At 35.4% G+C, this 23,716-nt stretch overlaps 1 protein-coding gene across 1 annotated transcript in view; it reads left to right on the top strand.

The window, feature by feature from the left end:
* Window positions 1-23,716, top strand: part of LOC133197799 (basement membrane-specific heparan sulfate proteoglycan core protein-like) — a 59,304-nt gene extending 35,588 nt beyond the window's left edge. The window contains exons 52-86 of the mRNA XM_061334011.1: window positions 243-370; window positions 789-875; window positions 1,006-1,070; window positions 1,191-1,463; window positions 1,608-1,711; window positions 1,973-2,147; window positions 2,358-2,639; window positions 2,751-3,032; window positions 3,998-4,149; window positions 4,393-4,510; window positions 4,867-4,987; window positions 5,073-5,233; window positions 5,741-6,022; window positions 7,014-7,115; window positions 7,310-7,489; window positions 7,678-7,941; window positions 8,054-8,216; window positions 8,629-8,729; window positions 8,907-8,987; window positions 9,353-9,532; window positions 9,894-10,026; window positions 11,293-11,420; window positions 12,213-12,326; window positions 12,543-12,725; window positions 13,240-13,389; window positions 13,498-13,716; window positions 13,912-14,004; window positions 14,145-14,366; window positions 17,416-17,532; window positions 18,262-18,342; window positions 19,503-19,630; window positions 19,887-20,193; window positions 20,478-20,703; window positions 21,184-21,377; window positions 21,897-23,716. Coding sequence (XP_061189995.1) covers window positions 243-370; window positions 789-875; window positions 1,006-1,070; window positions 1,191-1,463; window positions 1,608-1,711; window positions 1,973-2,147; window positions 2,358-2,639; window positions 2,751-3,032; window positions 3,998-4,149; window positions 4,393-4,510; window positions 4,867-4,987; window positions 5,073-5,233; window positions 5,741-6,022; window positions 7,014-7,115; window positions 7,310-7,489; window positions 7,678-7,941; window positions 8,054-8,216; window positions 8,629-8,729; window positions 8,907-8,987; window positions 9,353-9,532; window positions 9,894-10,026; window positions 11,293-11,420; window positions 12,213-12,326; window positions 12,543-12,725; window positions 13,240-13,389; window positions 13,498-13,716; window positions 13,912-14,004; window positions 14,145-14,366; window positions 17,416-17,532; window positions 18,262-18,342; window positions 19,503-19,630; window positions 19,887-20,193; window positions 20,478-20,703; window positions 21,184-21,377; window positions 21,897-22,054 — 5,754 coding nt within the window. The 3' untranslated portion in view covers window positions 22,055-23,716. The remainder of the gene's footprint in view (window positions 1-242; window positions 371-788; window positions 876-1,005; window positions 1,071-1,190; window positions 1,464-1,607; window positions 1,712-1,972; window positions 2,148-2,357; window positions 2,640-2,750; window positions 3,033-3,997; window positions 4,150-4,392; window positions 4,511-4,866; window positions 4,988-5,072; window positions 5,234-5,740; window positions 6,023-7,013; window positions 7,116-7,309; window positions 7,490-7,677; window positions 7,942-8,053; window positions 8,217-8,628; window positions 8,730-8,906; window positions 8,988-9,352; window positions 9,533-9,893; window positions 10,027-11,292; window positions 11,421-12,212; window positions 12,327-12,542; window positions 12,726-13,239; window positions 13,390-13,497; window positions 13,717-13,911; window positions 14,005-14,144; window positions 14,367-17,415; window positions 17,533-18,261; window positions 18,343-19,502; window positions 19,631-19,886; window positions 20,194-20,477; window positions 20,704-21,183; window positions 21,378-21,896) is intronic.

Genomic DNA, 23,716 nt, shown 5'->3' with positions numbered 1-23,716 from the left:
GATCAAACATTTTACATTTACATGTATATGAAAAAAATTATGAAAATGTCTTTAAAGAATAGCAAGGCAATAATAGTCAAATCAAAGCATCTTCATGTAGTGTTGATAAAAATTTACTCAAAACGTGGCCCCTAGATTAAGGACAACACCACAATCGAAAAGGGGTTATGAAAACTTCAAAAATATTACAAAATTTTGAGATGTTATACAGTTTACAATATTGTAATTTGTTTTTATAACAGAATTGTCAGCATAACACGGTTGGTGACAGGTGTGAGAGATGTGCAGATGGTTTCTATGGAGATGCCACTTCTGGAACTGCCTCAGACTGCAGGCCCTGTCCCTGTCCTCTGACCGTGCCATCCAATCAGTAAGTCTGTTATAACTTAATGAAGACAGTGAAATTATTGATTTGGTTTGTTTACCTGTCAGTTAGAACTAGGAGGGAAAAATCATATCTTAAAGATTTTTTATAATTTCCTCAAGGACAATAAAGTGCAATTTGAAAACTTCATATGAAGCCTCAGTATGCTGTAAATCAAAGTTGTTTTAAACAGAATCATAAATATCTGAATTTTGTGCAAATACTGTATTTTTTTTCAGTGTTCAAGAATTTAACATGAACTACAAAAAATTTAAAACTTCTTGAATTCACACTTTTTTTTGAAAAAAAATTTCATAAAATCTCAGATATAGACAAATGACACAGCTAGTAAAAACCTCCATTCTGTATTTTTGTACAAAGTGTACTTGCTATTGTATTAGCAATATGTAACATATTATTATAGATTCTCCCGTACTTGTCGACTGGGTTCAGATGGCTTACCGACCTGTGATAGATGTCCAGAGGGTTACCTTGGAAGGGACTGTGGAACGTATGTTATAAACTATGTCAAGACTACTGAAGCATGTTTAGTACTCCTTGTTTGAAGTTTTTTAAAAAATGGGTATAATTGGACTATGTAAATGTTTGACGAATATATTAATTTTGTGTAATTATTAAAGGTGTGATGCTGCAAGAGGTTACACAGGCAATCCCAGAGTTATTGGGGGGTCATGTGTTGCTGGAGGTAAAAACAGTTTATTCATGAATAATAAGTTCTGCTCATTGACAAAAACATGAAAAATGATCAAAAAGAGGTAAGATTTGACAGAATTGCTTAATGGATGATGAATTTATTTTTGCACAGCAACCTTGGAGCCAGTGGTGGAGGTCAGCCCACTGAGGGTGGAAGAGCCAGCAGGTCACACAGTCGTATTCACCTGTGAGGTCAGTGGCCCTGGACCAATCACAGCCGTGTGGACCCGAGCCAATCGTCAGCTTCTTCCATTACGAGCCAATGTAAGCCCTCGTCACACTCTGACTATCAGAGATTTGGTGCAGACGGACTCAGGACAGTACATCTGCACTGCCACCAATAGGCATGGAAGTACCAGACGAATTGTGACCCTACAGGTCACAGGTATTGATGTAAACATTATAAATATTAAAGCATACATGTACTTTCCATTTGCAAATACAGTATCTTTTATGAAAAATTTTCTCGCTAAAAATGCTATGAAGAACTTTTAATAAAAGACTTAGTAAAAATATTTCTGTACTGCAGGTCGTGAACAGCCCATCCGTGTGAGAATTGATGAGCCAACGTCTGTTGTCAAGAACCAGGGTCAGTCAGTTCGCTTTGTCTGCACAGCTTCAGGACCTAACACAGTAAGCCTTTAGTAGGATGAATGTATCAGGACTCAGTTTGAAGATGGCAAATTTTTAGAAAATCTACTTTAAATTTACAAACAATAAAAGAAAATTATCTAGTTTATATTCGACCTTGACATTGAGTCAATGATCATAATATTAAATGTTTCTTAACTTTTTACTGATCTTACAAATCAGCCACATTTTGAATACTGTAAACTCCTGTAGTCCTATACATATATATGTATAAAAATTAATGTTTTGATTATCCTTTGTCAGATGACCTACATACTAGCTTGGTCCAAACAAGGTGGCACCGTTCCCTCTAAAGCAACGGAGCGTAATGGTGTTTTAGTGATTCCCAATGTACAACCAGAAGATGCTGGATCCTATATCTGTACAGGTTCTGACATAACTGACACAGACACAGCTGTAGCTGTCCTTACTGTCAGTGGTAGGTACAATGTCAGCTCTGATAAACTGTCTCCAAGTTCTCTGTCATGAAATGTCAGCTCTGATAAACTGTTTCCAAGTTCTCTGTCATTAAATTGTTATACAAGAGAGTAAGATTGAATTAACTATTATTCATATACAGTACTAGAATGTAGTCTACAAATTTAAAATTAATACATGTATATATGTCCTGTCTGTTTATCTATGGCAGCCACGGAAACTCCTCCTGAAATTCGAATTGAGCCCCGCTACCAGACTGTGAAGGAGGGAGAGGAAGTAGAATTCCGTTGTTTGGCTACTGCTGGCAGACCAACGCCCACACTCGAATGGAGAAGGAAGGAGGGCAGGTATCCAATGAGCCAAAACGCAGTTCTCAATAATGGTGTCTTCAGACTTCCACGAGCAGAAATGACTGATGAAGGAGAATATTACTGTAAAGGTACCAATGTTGCAGGGATGTCAGAGATACGCACCATCTTGTATGTTCAGAGAGGTAGGTCCCGTGTTGGAAGAAGCTTAAAGCTGTCATGGTATATTGAAAATTTGGCAATAATGATGAAATGGCTGTATGTACAATAGTTGATTGATTTGTTATACTTTGCAGATGAGACCAGACCAGATGTTAATGTGCAGGTCAGACAGGTAATTGTTGTTGCGGTGTCCGGAACCACTGCCGAGTTGGTTTGCTATGTAGAGGGAATACAGGCACAGTTAGTGTGGTCCCGACAAGGTGGCCTCCCTCCGGGCTCCACACAGACAGATGGAGTCCTCATTATCCCCAACATCCAGCAGTCAGGAGCCGGCCAGTACCTCTGTACTGCAATCACACCAGTCGGTGATAGAGGCACAGTCACTGCGTCCATCACAGTCAGGGCCGATAATTTACGTAAGACCAAAGTATTATTTTCCTCCATTACACACAGCACTGACAGCATTTTTTTTTGGCATTTATAACTCTCTGGCTATTGTCAGCAAGAAAAAATGTGCGGTTTAAATTTGGTACTTTTTTACTTATCAAGTTGACTCATTGCTTCTATTCAGTTGTAAGCTGTCCACAGATGATTTGCTCACCATATTCTCAAGACATACTGATATCTTATAGAGCATCTTGATTGCGTTTTAGTATGTGTATCTTTTTCCATCTTGTGAATGATTTGTATTTTAAAAGGTGTAAACTGCTAAGGACAGCCAAAATTGACTGATTACGTACACAGGATTATTTCTACTCCATATGTAATATTTTCACCCTATCTCTCTCTTACAAATGATCTAGCCCAGTATTAGATTTGCCCAGTTTTGGTTAAGAGAAAGATAACTCTGTTGAACTCGCTCCATATTGAATTTTTCTACTAATGATGAGTATGAAAGGGACAAAATAAAATGGGGGCAAAAATCCTCTACATACAGTTGTTTGCTTCCATATACATGAATCAATGCTATATCCTAGGCCTGTGCAATAATATCAATATTCCGATATATTGCGATTCGTTAACAAAAAATATCGTATTGCGATACGTTTTTCCAGTATCAATATACCAGCAAAATCTAGAACTTTTTTGTTACCACGTATTTATAAAAGTTTTATGCACTCTGCTTATAAATGGAGGTTAATAAAATAAGAAAAGAGCATTTTAACTGTTATAATAAATATTGCAATACATATCGCAATACAGTTCCAAATATCGCAATACGAAATTTTCAACCGATGCTCAGCCCTACTATATCCAATTAACTGCCCAATATTTAGCAAAAAATATATCTTACTGTAAATCAAATCATGTTTCTGATTTAACCATGCTCAACATAACCCTTTTTGATATTGACATACTTAATGTATGTGTTTGTAAACAGCTGTGAGGCCAACAGCAGAAGTGAATGTACCAGAAAATAGACTGACTGTAGACCAGGGCAGCACAGCAACCATCAGGTGTGAGGTAACGGGGACGCCGCAACCTACGATCACATGGAGCAAGAGTCGCGAGGAACTGACCAGCAGGCACAGGGTAAACAGACCACATGCTCAGTAATGACTGAACATTATTAATGGAAAATAAAATGTTTCAGTAATTATACGAAAGAAAAAGATGCTTGACATTACTTTTGTAAATTTAATCTCTGGACAATTCGTTACACCAAATTCAAAAAGTTAAAAAGGAAAACTTAAGTGTTAGCCTTTGACATAAAAATTTTTGTTCTTTAAACTATTGTTTAGATAGTCATTGTAGAGTAGAGAGTTGTCATTGTAGGTATCCGGAGGAACCCTGAGGATTGTGGGAGCTCAGGTGGAGGACCGAGGAGTTTACCTGTGTGTGGCAGAGAACACAGCTGGGTCGGACCAAGCCTGGGTCATTGTGGAGGTTATGCGTAAGCTATCAGACTTTTGTATAAGGGTATATTTTTAAGTTCAGGGTTTTCTCTTCGGTGTCCTTGAACTGGAACAAATATTATTAAATAAAATTGCAGTATAATGAAGCATTTGAGCAATTAATTTTATCTTCAGCCTCTTTTTTATCCCCTTGCAACAAAGCTCAAGGGGATCGATATAGTAAGGCACTTTTGTGTGTGTGGGGGGGGGGGGGGGGGGGGGGGGAGTGAGTGCACGTGTAATTGAAGTTATGCAAATAAAAATATGTATGTTGGGGTCAATGTGCTCTAAATTGCAAGGGAATGTTCCTCTTTTTGTGGTGCCCTTGTTCAGTTTTTATTATTTCTTGATTCAGCCCGATCCAAACCAACAATAACACTGTATCCAGAGGAAACCTCTACCACTACTATAGGAGGGAGTGCCATGTTTGTGTGTCGAGCCTCGGGAGAACCACAACCAACAGTCACATGGACAAGGTTTGTACTTAGAACAATGCTGAGGTGTTGTCCCATTGTTAAAGACCTGAAACGTTATGTCGTTGTCTCTTCGTTGTTTTTCCAGGGCTGGTGGTGAATCCTTTGAGAGTGGAACAACGGAACTGAAACAGGAGGGAACATTACTGATGTTCTCCAGGGTGACTGGGAAGGAACAGGGCAGTTATATATGTACAGCCACCAACTCTATGGGATCTGTTAGTGCCACTGCAACCCTGCTCATTGCAGGTACTTGATATATTCATTTTTTAGCCATTTTGATTGGGAGAAATACATGTACACCCATTACTGTAAACCAACTTCCTTTGCAACAACTTTTATTCTTAATTCGTCAGTTTGAAATCTATCTGCGATGACTAGCCTTACCACTAGCAGTTATTTGACATAAATAAACAATGAAATAAATAGTTTGCTGTGGGAAATATTTGAGTAAAAGAATGCTGGGAAACTTGCAATTACTTTTTTTCTCACAGACAAGTACAAACTGGTTTTCAGTAAATTGCTCTTTAAAAAAATGTATATGCTTAACTTTAATACATTATAAATACAAATAACTGTAGAATGGAATAAAGAAAAGCATAATTTTAATTATAGGTCAAAGGTCATATATTTCCTCCATAGAAATTTGCTATCATATATGGCATTTAATAGAGTACTAGTATTCTGCAAATTATTGATCAAATAGCATTAGATTTAGAACATTCTAGAGATGTCAAGTTTCAATATCTCATTTAGGACCACCGAAAGTTCTCATTCAACCCAGCCGAACAGTTTATGCAGTTGTTGGACAGAGAGTTTCTTTAGAATGTGTAGCTCAGGGAGTTCCAACACCAACCATTTACTGGCGATACGAGGCGACTCCAAGCAGAGGAGATTTGCCCGTCTCTTTGGACGCGGATCTCGGACCAGGTTCAGCCACCCTGACCATAGAGTCGGTCTCTAGCGGTGACAGTGGCAACTATGTGTGTGTCGCCACAAATGATGCTGGATCTGTAGAGGAAACTGCCCAGATTATTGGTAAATACAGCCTACTCCACTTATTTTGAAATATTGATTATTTTGAAGTAAAACCAAATCCCCAGTCTAAGTTTCTCATTATCTTTGCAGTAAAATATATGTTAAATTGAAATCACTTAAATTATTGATCCACTGAGATGATAATGAGTTGTTGTTTATAATGGAAAATTGAAGTCCTCCTGGCCAGTTATCGTTACAGTTGGTGACATTGTAATTTGCAGATAGATGATAAGGTGTCAGTAAATATATTTTGATGTAATGTGTTTTCATTGCGTGTTTTTATAAGAAATAAATTACTGAGGGGTATCTTGTTCTCTCAGATCACATATTGATGGCGCTCTTGAACAGAGCTGTTTAAACACCTGCTTGTGAAAATGGGTAAATCACAAGAAAGATAGATAAACTTTAAATAACGAAAATGAATTTATGTCTGCGACTGCCTAAGAAAAACTGTGAATTTTAAATCCAAATTAGCAAAGGATAAATCTGGCACGCGTACACTAGCAATGATACACATGTACAAATCAGCAGTGTGTCGTTTTTGAAACCCTCGAGTCCGTGCGAGTCTGGCGACTTTCCCTCACTGATAAAGAATAAATACAAGATTTGAAGAAATATACGAGGTTGAAAAATGTCTGACTTTTTCAAAAATAATTTTAAATGAACAATTTCCTTTAACTATTGAAGTGTCATAAATTTAACTGTGTAATCTTTATTGTGATTTGGGTTTGTCTTCGTGTTTTAGATTGGGATCAGGACTTTTAAACATCTAATTGTAGACTAATTTTACTTATTTTGAACTTCAGTTTATTGAAAAAATGTGCTGGTCCCTTGAATTTCAATATATCTGAAGTAGACTGTATTGTCATATTTATAGATTTCTGTATTTTATGATACATACCTGTATCTTAGTAAATCTCTGTCTACAAAGCTAACATAATTCATATTGTCTATGACACTATAGTTTTACAGTACACATTATATTTTGTAGTGCGTGAAGAGAACCCTAATGTGCCTGGAGTTACGATTTCTGGTCCTCAGAGATTATCTGCCACAGAGGGACAGTCAGTGACTCTGAGATGTGAAACACAAGGCAAGTGCTTCAAAAAGTATAAAAATCAAATAAAATGGAAATTTGGGGATTTAATCCCTATGTTATTTACAAGTATATCATCACCTACCATAGATAAAAAGATTAAATTTAAAAATATGCTTTCAAGCAAATTTGTTGTAAATAAAAGAATCTTCTTGTACATGTTAGATTTTCAGTATTGATTATTGCTTTAGGCCTAAATAATGCTGTAATCCAGTGGAGGAGAAGGGAGGGTCCATTGCCCCCCAATCACAGCATTCAGGGAGGAACCCTGTACATTCCACGCTTCCAAAGAGAGTACGCCGGGGAGTACATCTGCACTGCTACCACACCAGTTAGAAATTATGAGACCTCTGTTTTTATCATTGTGACAGGCAAGAAGTTTGACTGATTTTTTGGATATGCATAATATGAACATATATCCCCTAAATGTACAGAGTGTCACTATATTTTTTCTGGATTCAATGTAGAGAAGTCTTTGAATATCATTCTAATTTATAAAATAGATTATATGAATCAGGAAATTGTAATGCCATACTGACAAACTAGCCTAATGTTGCAGTGACCCCAAAGTTGAGCATTTCACCAGCTCAAGTAGAGGCCAGGGCTGGTCAGAGAGTACAACTCCGATGTCAACCCCAGGGTCAGGGACCATTTAACATTGAATGGGTCAAGTTGGGAGGAGGATTATCCCCCTCAGCCACCCAAACTGTGGACGGAATCCTGGAGATCCGGGCGGTGACTGCTGCTGATGCCGGACGGTACCGCTGTGTGGCTACCAATTCTGCAGGATCCTCAGATGGCATTGCCATTGTCATAGTGCAAGGTAAACTATTGCTTTTGATATGAAAAAAAGAGAATAAAGTATGAGTCGCTCTGTGGTTTTAGCAAATAACTGTTCATGATTTATTTTAATTGGCCCTTTTTTCCCCCCGCAGTACCCCCCACAATAGTTGTTTCTGACAGAGATAGGTCTGTACGTGAAGGTGATACAGTAACACTTCAGTGTCAGATTACGGGGACACCACAGCCACAGGTCACATGGGAAAAACAGGGCGGTGCTCTCCCCTCTAATTCCGACATCAGGAATGACATACTAACGTAAGAATATAAATAAAAAATACATTGAAGTATTGTTAATGTGCTTTGCAGCAAGTGTTTGTTTAAATTATTTCAGTACTCTGAAAGATGTTAAATTTGAAAAACAAAAATTAAGTTATCAGATTTTCAACGTATACCAAAGATGTATTGCAGCAGGTAGTACTAACAAAGTATGTTTTTATTATCAGTATATACAATGTATGTTTTTATTATCAGTATATACAATGTATGTTTTTATTATCAGTATATACAATGTATGTTTTTATTATCAGTATATACAATGTATGTTTTTATTATCAGTATATACAATGTATGTTTTTATTATCAGTATATACAATGTATGTTTTTATTATCAGTATATACAATGTATGTTTTTATTATCAGTATATACAATGTATGTTTTTATTATCAGTATATACAATGTGAGAAGTGAGGATCAAGGACGCTACATCTGTAACGCCAGAAGTACAGCTGGGTCTGCCAGGGACTACATCATGGTTACTGTCCAATCAGGTCAGGCGTAACATACGGCTTCACATTGAACTCTGTTGGTTTGACGTTATCTGTCATTGAATGTAGTTGAATACAATCAGTTCATAAAAGCTGAGATTTTTTTTTGCAGTGTTCTTGACACCAGTTTGTGAGATTCTTTCACTGTTGATAGTGTAGTCTTCTTTCTGTATTTTTTAGTTAATGGTGGTGGTTCCATTCAGTATGACACACAGACTGTCAATGTGGGAGAAAAGGTGGAAATGGAATGTGTCACAACAGGTATTGTTCCTGTTTCTGTAGTACAAGAAAACATACTGGGACAGACAAGCAGGTTCAGTTCAAGATGTTTATTGAGTATTGAGGCCACCGGCCCAAAGTACAGTCAATAAAATGCTATATTTATATTACATATACAGATCAGGATCATATATTTAAACTTATACAGTGTGGGAGTGTATCATTTATGACAAACAGGTACAGTGTACTACCATAAGAGGCCTGATTGATCTGTTTGTAAATTACCCACCATTATATTTTTAGAACAGTAAGGTCATGGTTCTCTCTCTCTCTCTCTTTTCCTGTTCGATGTCCACATCTATTTGTAAATTTATATCTGTAGCTTTAAAGAAAACAATATTTAATAGGATCCCCTCAGCCTACAGTCAGCTGGTCTAAGCTGGAAGGTCCTCTTCCACCCACTGCCATTGTCAATGATGCCTTCCTGGTCATTCAGTCTATAAGATTAGAGGACGCGGGAACCTATGTTTGTACTGTACAGAATATTGTGGGAACAGTCGAGAAGAGGGTCACCCTGTTCGTCAGAGGTAAGTGAATTGCCATAATAGTCAAGGAAATTACCGTATATTTTTAAATATGCATTGTACACAGGGATTTATTCTTGTGTTAAATTTCTCAAGAAGCACCACTTGTGAAATAAAATTATGGTACTTGTTTTTATATATACATGTATATAGCTAATCAAAAATATATGTCAATACCCTTGCTCAACAGTCCACTTCTAAATTCAGTTCCTCATGATTTAATGTCTACAAGTCATTTGCGATATTTAGTACTCAGTGACACACAAAATCAGGAATCTAAAGTAATATTCCAAATTGTTATTTTACTCTTGTAAATAAGATGTGGTGTAGGTTCTGGATGACTATCATCACCTTTTCCCTACAGCTAAACCCATCATTACTGGGGGTAGTGAGTCCCTGACAGCAGCCCTGGGGTCCAGTACATCCATGTCTTGTGAAGCCGTGGGGTACCCCCAACCAGAGATCAGCTGGTACAAACGAGAGGGAAATATGCCAAGGTAATAATATATGTAATATTTCTGAGATCAACAGCACCAGATTTATCTTTTTATAAAGAATATTGGAATAATATATTAAATTAAGATAAATATTTATTAAAGTATGTTGTACTGTTACCATATATCATTTGTTTCTTAGAAAAATTAAAAAGCAAGTTTGTCTCAAACCCCCCAAAAAAGTCAGAAAAGCAAATAATGCGAAGATGTTAAGCAAACCTTCATGTCCTTCTTAATGAAAAATGCACCTATCCAGAATAGCATATTCATTTTATCACACATCATAAGCATGATAAAGCTGCTGAGCAAATTCAAAGTACAAAATTAATATTTATATACATATCTAAAAGCTTGCAATCTCCTTGAATAATCATTTATTTTATAGTGTATTTTAATACAATGAAGTAAACTGCTGTAAAAATTTTGGCACTGTTAGGAATGGTATCATTCAAGATTACATTCATCATGCAGCGCTTCTCACCATTGTGCAAAAAGACCTACATGTATCTCATTCGGCACTTCAAAAATGAATCTTTTTAAAAATAATTTTACAATTTTTATGTTGTAATGAAAAGAAGAGCTAGATATTCAATTTGCTAGAAATATACATTCTAATACCTTTCATTTGTGGAGGAAAAAAACAATACCTGAACTTAAAATTATTTTCCGTATATAATTTGTTGATTTCCTGAAGAAATTACCTGAACCATTATGAAAATAATCCAAGCTCTGTGCTCTCGCTTGATTTATAGAGATTACTCAGTCGATGATGGTGCATTGAAAATAGATCGCTTAAGACCAGAAGATGCAGGCACATACATTTGTAATGCACAAAATGATGTGGGCAAAAATGAGCATTCCACCAATCTGTTCGTAGGGGGTAAGGCCTCACACACCTCAGTCTGTCGCTTGCTGTGTATCAGTGCTTGCGGGGTCCTGGATTCAGTGATCTCAAATTAAACAATGTTGTGGAAATAAAAACATAGTTCTCAAGTAATTAAAGGAGCTGATATTAGTTTAATGTAACAGTTATATTTTGAAATATTTTGTTAAAAAACATTACAATTTAAAATTTTATTAATCTTTTTAAATTATAAAGTTATTATATCATGAGGAAGATTAACACTATTCACTCCCTCATTTATAAAGTCACTGGATCCGCCCCATGCTTTTTCACCTTGATCAGCTTTGCAACAGGTGCTCCCTCTATGCAGGACAGGAGATCTGGAGTTGTCTTCCCTGTTTCTTACTGTTGTCTGTACTTTTCAGAGATTACACAGTAGATAACGGAAAACTGGAGATTCCTCGTGTTTACCCCGGAGACCAGGGCACTTATGTCTGTCAAGCCCAGAATGACTTCGGTCAAAATGAAAAAGATTATAACCTAACCGTTGGGGGTATAGTCTATTAATTTTATTTGTTGTACATGTATATTAGCTGCTATGTATGGTTAGTGTTGTCAAGTGGATGGGATATTACTTATAGATATACAATTTACAGATATGGCTAAGAGTAATGCACTGCTAGTATGATGATGTAAAAGTTCATATAGTACACATAATTTAAAAGGCAAACTCACAAGCTGAGAATTGCTTGGTGTTATTGAATGTATAGAGAAAAATTATTATTATCATTCTTTATTTTAGATGTTATTGAAAGTACATCTTTCACCATAAAGATGTTGCACATTTTAGAAACACATGTATGATTGATATATTCTATATTTCTATATAAAAGTTTTCTTTGTATTTCAAGGCTTACCATATTTGATATTTATATATAGCCTCATAGCTTTTTGTTTCATACTTTTTTCTTTTAATCAACAACACACTGACATAACTGTGAATGAAACAAGAGAAGAGATTTATGCAGTGCTTGCTTCCTTATACATTCACAATTTCTATATTGGATATTTTGGTTTAGAGTTTCACTGATCTTTCATCAAGAACAAATTCCTGTAAAATACATGAGTTATAAACACAAAAGATATTTACAGTAAACCATGACAAAATAACAGTATTATTGATGAGATAATAAAAGAAGTAAATTAAAGTACATTATTTAAAATAAGATTTCCCATTCAAGAATTAATACTTTCTGAATCCATGTATTTACATATTTATTTAAATTTAATATGCCCCCTGTTTATTTTATGTAACTAATCAATGTCCCCATATGGTGTTGCACAGATTTGGTTCCATACTTTGATCAGGAACCTACATCATATATCAGCTACCCTCCCATTGAAGATCACCACATCAACTTTGAGATTTTACTCTCATTGAGACCAGAAACCACAGATGGTAAGAAACCAGAGCTGCTTCAAGATCATGGCCTAGCCACTACATAGAAAAATAAGTGTAGCTAGGCTAGCTGCTATGGTCTTGAACGCAGCTCAGAATTGTGTAGTGCAATTCTATTCTGAATCTAGAGAGAATGCTGTAACACTTAGCTCCTTCCTACTTCAAAATTTTGCAGTTTGGATCAAATAAAATGACTAATTGTGGACTGTTTTATAGGTTTGGTGTTGTATAATGGACAGTATGATAATGCCAGAGGTGACTATGTCTGTCTGGGAATGAGAGGAGGCTACCCAGAATTCACCTTTGATGTTGGTTCTGGACCTGCTCTAATACAGGGCAATCGAACTCTTCCTTTGAACCAATGGAATACCATCAAACTCAAGAGGGAAAATTCTGTTGGTGAGTTTTACTGTGACATGTACAAATGTACATGTAGCATCAGATTTTACAAAATGTTTCAAGCACTGTTACATGGAAATGTTGACTCAAACAGGTTGAAAAATACTTTTGGAATGATTTAAAAGTGTCTGAAATCATGTTTTATTTACGAGAACTGAATTTTGCAATTTTGTCTTGACATGAAATTAAAGTGGTCTATAATTACATAGTTAGGGGCCTGCATCAAGATGTGGGAGCCCTATATTAAGTACTGGGTTCTTCTGTAAGGCACTATGACAAGATAATTTGGGTACCTTTTCACCTCTGGACCTCATATTTAAGTTACATGAAATTCAAGGGATTCAGTAATTCTAGTGTAGTGGGCTACTTCTTTTTATGTTACCGGTACTTATCTAGAGTGTGTTCACAAAGGATGAAAATAGCAAATACATAAATTGACCAAATTTTACAGATCTAGTGGCTATGTGTTCCTTCTGTTGAATGTTTTCAATATTGGTTATTTCTAAATTTACAGGAAGTATGGAGGTTAATGATGAGCCAGTCTACACTGGTTCTTCACTGGGACAGTTCAGTGGTCTGGATCTTGGTCAGAACATGTACCTGGGTAATGTGCCAGATCCCAACAAGGTACCAGAGCCAGCCAGACACTCATCTGGATTTGTTGGTAAATATACTCTGTAACATTTTGTTGGCAATCTCTTCATTCATGCAGATGTACATATATATGTAATAGAAGACCATTGCTACAAAACCTGTGCTCTGTCCTCCAAAGGTGCTGTGAGTCAGGTGATTATTAATGGCAAGGACCTGAACCTGGGGGCTGATGCCATCGAGCTGAAGGGGATTGAACCGTACAACGCTTGTAAAGACCGACCATGTCTGAACCGAGGAAGATGTCTGCCAGCCAACTCCAAGTATGGCTACAAGTGTGACTGTCCATCTGGGTTCACAGGAAGTCGATGTGAGATCACAGGAAGAGGCTGCTATCCAGGTATCAGAAAGGGGAGAGTTCAAAAGAGTTCTTAATCTTTTACATCCAGTTTATAATGTGTCAGTAGATTGAACAGAGAGAACTTGTATGGTATATGGGCAGGTTATTATGTCTAAATAAAGATTCTAGCAATGTATTTATTGAAGAATTTTTTCTACAATAATTTAAAAAAGAATATGATTATTGTTATGCAAGGAATCTGTGGACCAGGAGGAAGATGTCGTGATGTAACTGGGGGCCACCAATGTATCTGTCCAATGGGAAGGATTGGTTCAGGCTGCTCACAGAGTAAGATCTCTCTTTCTTTCTCTCTCTCTCTCCCACTCTCTGGTGACTCAAACTACCAATAAAACAATCAGAAAAGTTTCTCCTACTATTTTGGTTATTCAAAATGGAAAAAAAATTCATTTTTTCTACTCCGTTTACAGCTGTGCAGGTCATCTACCCACAATTCAATGGGTCTTCCTTTTCATCATATGATCCAATCAGAAATGCTCGCTTCCAGATGAAGATTGAATTGGAGATCAAACCCCAATCTCTGGATAATGGACTTGTGTTGTACAGTGGACAGAACGAGGATGGATCCGGGGACTATGTGGTCATCCTGATTAAAGATGGCTACCTGGAGTTCAGATACAACACAGGATCTGGTACAGTGCTGTCTTCTGACCTGTATTATTTTGAAAATGCACTTGGAAAATATCTGTGAAGTGTAATATTTTCCTACATGTATCATTTAGGAATTATCTCTGTTGTAGCTTTCTACATGTATCATTGAGGATTTATCTAAATACATTTTGAAGTAGCTTTCTAGATGTATCATTGGGATTTAACTATGATGTGCATACACCTGTATATGTAGTAGCTGTCTGTCTTACTTTTTAGGTCACCTGAGTCACTCAGGTGACCTATTGCTATCTGTTTTCGTCCATCGGCATGCAGGTGTGCGTCGTGTGTAAACTTTTCACATTTTCGACTTCTTCTCAAGAACCACAGGGCCAATTTCCACCAAACTTGCCACAAACTATCCTTGGGTAAAGATGATTCAAGTTTGTTCAAATGAAGGGCCATACCTTCTTCCAAGGGGAGATAATTAAGAATTAGTGATAAATTAATGGTATCTTTTAAAATCTTCTTCTCAAGAACCACTGGACCAGGTAAGATGAAACTTATATGGAAACATCATCAGGTAGTGTAGACTCAAGTTTGTTCAAATCATGACCCCCAGGGGTAGGGTGGGGCCACAATGGCTGATCAAAGTTTTACATAGAGATATATAGGAAAAATCTTTAAAAATATTCTTCTCAGGAACAGCTAAGCCCTGATTGGTCATATTGATATGGGATCATCCTTAGGTAGTGTAGATTTAAGTTTGTTCAAATCATGACCCCTGGTGGTAGGGCGTGGCCACAATGGATGATCAAAGTTTACATAGAAATATATATCAAAAATCTTTAAAAATCTTCTCTTCAAGAACAGCAAAGTCGTGATGAGTCATATTTATATGGAAGCATCCACAGGTAGTGTAGATTCAAGTTTGTTCAGATCATGATCCCTGGGGGTAGGGTGGGGCCACAATGGATGATCAAATTTTTACATATAGATATATAGGAAAAATCTTGTCAAAATCTTCTTCTCAAGAACAGCAAAGTCATGATGAGTCATATTTATATGGAATCATCCTCAAGTAGTGTAGATTCAAGTTTGTTCAAATCATGACCTCCAGGGGTAGGGCAGGGCCACAATGGACTATCTAAGTTTTTCATAGAGATATATAGGAAAAATCTTTAAAAATCTTCTTCTCAGGAACAGCTAAGCCCTGATTGGTCATATTTACATGGAAGCATCCTCAGGTAGTGTAGATTCAAGTTTGTTCAAATCATGACCCCTGGTGGTAGGGCGTGGCCACAATGGATGATCAAAGTTTACATAGAAATATATATCAAAAATCTTTAAAAATCTTCTCTTCAAGAACAGCAAAGTCGTGATGAGTCATATTTATATGGAAGCATCCACAGGTAGTGTAGATTCAAGTTTGTTCAGATCATGATCCCTGGGGGTAGGGTGGGGCCACAATGGATGATCAAATTTTTACATATAGATATATAGGAAAAATCTTGTCAAAATCTTCTTCTCAAGAACAGCAAAGTCATGATGAGTCATATTTATATGGAATCATCCTCAAGTAGTGTAGATTCAAGTTTGTTCAAATCATGACCTCCAGGGGTAGGGCAGGGCCACAATGGACTATCTAAGTTTTTCATAGAGATATATAGGAAAAATCTTTAAAAATCTTCTTCTCAGGAACAGCTAAGCCCTGATTGGTCATATTTACATGGAAGCATCCTCAGGTAGTGTAGATTCAAGTTTGTTCAAATCATGACCCCTGGTGGTAGGGCGTGGCCACAATGGATGATCAAAGTTTACATAGAAATATATATCAAAAATCTTTAAAAATCTTCTTCTCAAGAACAGCAAAGTCGTAATGAGTCATAATTATATGGAAGCATCCTCAGGTAGTGTAGATTCAAGTTTCTTCAAATCATGACCCCTGGGGGTAGGGCGGGGCCACAATGGATGATCAAAGTTTTACATAGAAATATATAGGAAAAATCTTTAAAAATCTTTTTCTCAGGAACAGCAAAGCCATGATTGGTCATATTTATATGGAATCATCCTCAGGTAGTGTAGATTCAAGTTTGTTCAAATCCTGACCCCCCGGGGTAGGGCAGGGCCACAATGGAGGATCAAAGTCTTACATAGGAATATATATATATATATATATATATATATATATATATATATATATATATATATATATATATATATATATATATATATATATATATATATATATGAAAATTTCTTCTCAAAAACTGCAAAGCCATGATTAGTCATTTTGATGTATCGAAGTTTTACATAGAAAAAATCTTTAAAAATTTTCTTCTCCAGAACCACTGGGCCAAGAAAAATGAAACTTATCTGGAAATATCCTCTGGTAGTGTAGATTCAAATTTGTTCAAATCATGACCCCCAGGGGTAGGGCAGGGCCACAATGGATGATCAAAGATTTACATTGGAATACATTGAAAAAAATCTTCTCCAGAACCACTGGGCCAAGAAAGAGGGAATGTGGAAACATCTTCAGGTAGTGTAGATTCAAGTTCGTTAAAACCATGATCCCCAGGGGTAGGGTGGGCCACAATGGACAATGAAAGTTTTACATTGGAATATGTAGGAAAAATCTTGAAAAAATTCTTTTCTCAAGAACAGCAAAGCCATGATTGGTTATATTTACATGGAAACATCAGGTAGTATAGATTCAAGTTTGTTCAAATCATGACTCTGGACTCTGGGGATAGGGTAGGGCCACAATGGACGATCAAAGATTTACAAAAGCTCCTTCTATCAGTTTATTTTATACTCTATGGATCTTCTATGGATTGTTGTTTTATACTCAGGTGACCGTTAAGGCCCTTGGGCCTCTTGCTTTACTTTATGATATTTCAACTTCAGTCTTCAAATTGTGCATCATCTCATGAAAACTGCAGTAACTATCACTCTATTTCATTGTTTTATTAATTTTATTGAGCAGGGGTTCATCACGGATAAATGCTTTAGTGTTTACTGTCATTCACTAAATTGCATTAACATGAATCTGTGTTACGTATCATTAATGGAGAATGTTATGTTGACTAGGTCCCGCAGTGATGAAAAGCAAGAAGAAACTTGTGTCCAACGAGTGGGTCAGGATCACCGCCACCAAGTCTGGACAAGAGGGTAGCCTCATCATCAACAACGGGGAACCAGTTAAAGGTAGGTAACTCTGGGCAAGTCCGAGACTGCTCGTCCTGCATGAGCAAACAATACATGACTGCCGCCTCTTAAACATAACCAAGTACACTTCAGTTTTAAATTCTTACAGAGGATAGCTAGGAGTAGTTTGTCATTGACAGAATAGCCATACTATAGGAAGTTCATGGTAATTTACATGCATAGTTCTGCATAGAAAATTAACATTTTTTACTGATATCTGTGAAAATATTACCTGGTAAGTCATTGATGAGGTTTAATCGACTTTGACTCTGAAATGGGTAAATTTTAGTGTAAGTTGAAATATTTTAATTTTTTCCCTTAAAAAAAAAAAGTACATGAAAATGACCAGGTTATGTAATGTATAAACTTTTTGCAGTGAAGTGAATGAGCTATTTACTGATCTTGATATTTGATTGGCATGTTTACAGTGTAGCTTTTCTGTTACAGAACATTGTCATTAAATTTACTATTCAGAACCAAAATATATTTTCCATTCTGATTCTATTTTGTACATCTCAAGCAGATAAAATTGATGAAACCTTATTTTTGAAAAAAGAAAATTGAAATATATATGGTTTTAATTAAGATTGCTGAAGCTTTTTTCCCAACACAAAAGTATACTGTAGTATTTTTAGGATCATTAATATTAGTTTCAAACAAATACTTTTCACTGCCAAGGGTAACAGCTAATGTCTTGTCTCATTTAATGAAACACTACTTTGACTTTAGCTTGGCCATGGAGTTACACCAACAATTTGCGCAACAACTACTACAACTATTATTTGCGTAGACGATATCGGTACAGGCGAGGTAAACAAGTTGCAAAGGAGGCTTGGCGTTGCTAGTTTGCTCTGTGTTGCCAGCATTACTGTTTTTTCAGCAGTTTTACTGGGTGGCATTATTCTGCATGTGTCTAAACATTCTGGAGACCATTTTTCATACTTTCTGTTCTAACCTTCAGCAAACACATGGTTTATACTCTCACATGCCGATATTTGTATTTTTCACTCTCATTTCACATACATTGTACAACTCGTGCTTTCCATACATACTGTGCTCTTTTGCTTTCTGTTGCTGACATATTGAGACCATTGAACACTTGTGGTCCTGTACATCTTCATGATTCTGTAATTCATCATTGGGAGATTCTGTAAAAGCCATTCATTTCATTGTGAGGTAAAGGAGGGAATAAGTATATGTGTCTTGTAAGATGTATGGTGATTATAAACAGTTAAGTTATGCATGTTTTTAAGTACTGGAGTGAATTAACATAGATTTAGAATTTTCAGATTTTAATCTTTTATTTTTACAACTTAATGATGATTATTGCTTTAAGTAGACAGAATTGTTCCTATGTCCAAATGTTAATTAGTACATGTAGCAGCGTTTTCCTTGTTTCACCTTGAATTGTATTTAATGCTTTATTTCAATTTCCATTCACTGTTGAAAATTGCTTGCCTATAAAATGTATGCACAATGTTTGCATGAAATAATGAATATAATTTAAGAATTTAGTTACATGTATTTGTGAAATTGGTCTTTAATTCACAAGTAAAGTAAAATTCTTAGAAACAAGTAATGTCATTGTCATAAAAAGTAAATAGTAAAAAAGTATTTTCAGTTAGTTACAATTTTTGCTTGATTCTTCAGGAAATCGTTCTTTTATATTTATGTCTACATAAGAATTTTTTTAATACAAAATGTAGGGGATTTAAGACATTGCTTAGAGTTGAAAATGGCTACATTTTATGTATATAAATTACATTAAGTAACTAGTTGTTAATACTGTATTATGACATATAATATACAGTAGCTGTTGTATTTCCGACTTATAATTAGGTATTGAAGTACAAGTACTATAATTACAAGTACTGTTTCTGAATGTCAGTCTAATTTTTACCTACAACAGACTTACTCTTACAGTGATATGTAATTCAGTAAGTATAACTTTATTTTTCGCTTACTTTCAGATACATCTCCAGGGACCCACATTGGTTTGGATCTGAGAACCAGGTTATATTTAGGAGGAGTGGATCCAGATAAGAAAGTTCCTGATGGTGTGGAGGTCCAGAATGGATTCTATGGATGTATAGCTGAGGTTTGTGTAACTTCTTGCTTCTCTGGAAGAGGGAGATTTTAAACATCATTAATTATGTATTTGCTTCTTTCCAATAGAGATTTTTTTGTTAAAAATTTATCATAATTAACTTACTGAAATTAAAAGAAAGTATGTTCTCATATGAGGAACTTGAACATGTGTTTAAAAGTTGTATATGTTATGTATTAGGTTAATAATAATACACACAAATATACATTTGTATGAAATAAGTAAACATTTTTTTTTGTGTGTTTAGTTGAAAATAAACATGCTGTCTACCAACCTTGTCAAAGATGCCATAGAAACACTTGATGTGCGAGATTGTGAAGAAACGGACATCTGCAATAGACATCCCTGTAGAAATGGGGGCACCTGCCAGGGGGGTACTGCATCCTCCTACACCTGTCTGTGTCCAGCTAGTTACACTGGTGAAAAGTGTGAGGTGGAGATTAATCTGTGTTTGACCCAGCGACCATGTCAAAATAACGGAGTCTGTAGCGTGACCAACACAGGATACAGGTGTGACTGCCCCTTAACATTCATGGGAAAGAACTGTGAAGCAGGTAATTAATAGGTCAAAAATTACAGTTTTGCTTTACACACAAAGGTGTTTATGAACGTGATTGTAATCCAATATTTGATCCTTTTTTTGTCATTTTTTTTCCATTACTGCATACCTCCAAAAGTTTCAGATCACATGTTTATCGGTTCCAATGACTGATACATTGTAATTATGAAGCAGATTCTGAAGTTTTTAAACGAGCAATCATTGGAAGAAATGTCTGCAAAGTGAGTTTAAAAAAAAGATGTGGTAGATGGATGCAGAATTTTATTTGCTGCATTGTAGTAATCAAGCTAGGAGAGAACATTGAGGTGAACCGTGATGGCTTTGTGGAATTCTCCAAAGATTACCTGACGGCCTCTCCCCAGCAGGAAGAAAACATGAGGTTTACCCTCAAAACAACAGAGAGCAATGGTCTAGTCCTGTGGAAGGGTCAGCGCATGCCCCTACAAAGGTCAAGTAGTGGAGACTACCTGTCCATCGGATTAAAGAATGGTTATGTCATGTATAGGTAATGGAAAGTTTACAGATTATTGTTCACTGGGTTATTTTTGACCCATGTTATTTTTTGACCCATGTTATTTTTGGCCCTAGTATTACAATTGCAAACAATTTTGCTTGTTTTGAATATGCACAAGACATAAGTTGAATTTAAAGGGAGATAACTCTGCCTCTGTTGAATTTGTCCCATTTTGAATTTCTTCTTTGGACAACAAAGGCAAAAATAAAACAGAGCTAAAATTTCCCAATATACAGTACAGTTGAACTTTGGTATCTCGAACACTGATATTTCCAATACGATGGGTATGTGGAAGCGATTTGGAAGCCCCAATCACTTTTTCTTATGTATTTTAACTTTGATATCTTGAATCTTCAGATAGGTTCCATCAAGTTTGAGATAATGAAGTTTGACTGTACATGTATTTGATTTTTGGAATTCCCTTTCTTATCAATTTGAACCAAACTGATGTAACCAAATAACTTTTTTCAGCTATGACCTGGGAAGTGGTCCATCAAACATAACGTCACCAATCAGAGTCAATGATGGGTATGCACATATCATTGAGGTAACCAGATTAGGTCGGCAAGGAAGCTTGACCATTGACAACAATCTGTCATATTCAACTTCTGGGCAATCCCAAGGACCGCTCCAGAGCCTGAACACAGAGGGAAATATTTTCTTAGGTAAGAACACGAGGGTTTCTGTTGTGGCGCCTTTTGTATGCTGACAGGAGAAAAAGAAAGTTATCTTCTGTATAAGAAAAAAAATATTTCACTGAAACTTTTATACATCTTTAAATTTTGGGTAATCCTGTTACAGCAATTTTCTCACAGCAGTTTCATTTTCCTGGGAGAAGAAACCCTGAAAATTGTTATAACTAATAATCAATACAAGGGGCAGATAATTGTTAATTTAAAATGGAGTGTAAAAGGAATTAGGTTAAAAGCACAGAAGTAACCATGAGGAAATTTGAGCTGTATACCATACAAGGTGAAGCCACTCCTCTGGTGTCCACCAAAGAAAACCTTTGATATCCATCATTCAAATTTGTCATTGAGTGTTTTGATATTTAGCCTCCATATTAGCTCTGTGGTTACTATAACATAGGACTGTTGATGCTGGTTAAATTTAGTGAAAAATATTCAAATATGATTTGTTTTTGATATAAAAATTTTGAGACAAAACTGCTTTATGTTTTATAGGAGGAGTTTCACTGGTGCCTACCATTACCAAGGGATCATACTCAGAGAACTATAGTGGTTGTATATCTAACATATACATACAAAATAACGGGCCTTTACGAGTCCCCGAAGATGCTGTTGGGGGATTTAATGTACGACCTTGCTTAAACAAGAAATAATTACTTAAAGTCTTTAAAATTACCTTCAAATGAGTGATATTTAAAACTGTTCCATACATGCATCCATGAATGAATGACATATGTGAATATTATGCAATTAGACATTGCAGGGGAATTTTGCATTCTTCACTGTGTTAGGTTATTTGCAGGTCTGTGCAAATAAATTGGGTGCTAGATACAGAAAATTGTTTATGTAAATCAAAGGCATTACACTTTTTCTTGATAGTTGTACAATTCTTTACATTGTGAAAACTCTGTGTAGTTTTATGTCTACATGTATATTAGCACTTTAAAAGTGTACAAACAATATCCATGTGTTCTGTCTATAGATGACTTTTAAGTTTTTATTATAATAATTTTAAATTGATATTTTTGTACCCGGTTCTAGTATTTTGATTTTACCATGTACCCCCTTTTTAAACAACTTTCAGATACATATTAAAGGTGCTTTTTATATACATTATTCTTAATGCTTTATAGACAATATTTGATGTGTATGTATAATCAATTTGAGTACTGATGATATTATGTGAGAGAGAACTAAGGGACAAGATCAAAAGTTCAATATCTGACCAAAAAACTAAACATTTTTTTTTACAAAGAGACCCCTCCAACTCCAAACTAAATGATAGATGTTGATTCGAATTAGATCAGCAAATATTAGTATTTATTACACCATAAGTTTAATTCTTTTGTTTATTTATAAAAAGAAACATCATATACCAGAAACATAAAGTCTAAGGTACAATATACACTTCTTGTTTTATGTGTTATTATTGATGTCAGTCAACAATAACTTTTGGGGCTCTTATTCTCCTCCCCCCTAAGTATTTGAATTTAGTTTTTTTTTTAAATCAGATTTTGAGCTTTTGATATCATCCCTAAATCATTCAATTACTCTGCATGATTGAATGTAACTATATATAGTTAGGAAGATGTGTATTTAAACAGGTTTCTTCCCATAGTTAGCTTTTATTGTATTTCTTGAGTGTATTTTGTTCATTTATTCATCATGAAAATATCTTTTCCTTTTCAATACTCTTGAGATGTGAAGACTGTTTAAGACTTGACTTGACCAGGTTTAGAGGGTAAATGAAATTGACTTTGTTTTACATGTAATAAAATGTTTGTCTAACTACAAAATATAATTTCAGTGCAGCATTTATGTTCAGGTTATACCAAAGATGTCCCATTTACTGAGAGTCTTGAATACTCATGACAGCTGGTGCTATATATAATAAAAAGATCAACAATACTTGTGATATCCAACGGCTTTTCTGATTTTTTTTTTTTTATTTGTGACTGCAGATCTGTCTATCTTGAATGATGTAGGAGTATTTTTTCTCATTTTGTTGAAACTTAAGCATTATTCCCTATTTTTTTATCAATAATTTTTAGATGCTATTTTTATTTTTCTTTATTTCCATGTGTTGAACTTTTGTTTCATAGTGCATACATGTATATGACTTTTTTTTTAACTCTGTTATTCAGTTTCATGACTTTAATTATTTCTTTACTTCAGTAAATTATGCAAAGTATCTATAATTTGCTTTTGGATTAATTTGATTTACTGGGAAATTGTAACTAATGAATGATGTTAAAGATCTAATATGCTTATTGTGCAACTTTCAAAATTAAGAATTAAAAATTATAATACAAGTA

The sequence above is a fragment of the Saccostrea echinata genome, unplaced genomic scaffold, assembly GCF_033153115.1.
Source record: "Saccostrea echinata isolate AGI-Se365-2 ecotype Australia unplaced genomic scaffold, CSIRO_AGI_Sech_v1 ptg000030l, whole genome shotgun sequence".
Taxonomy (NCBI): domain Eukaryota; kingdom Metazoa; phylum Mollusca; class Bivalvia; order Ostreida; family Ostreidae; genus Saccostrea; species Saccostrea echinata.
Note: the sequence above shows the minus strand (reverse complement) of the source record. Positions and strands in the feature narration are given on the sequence as shown.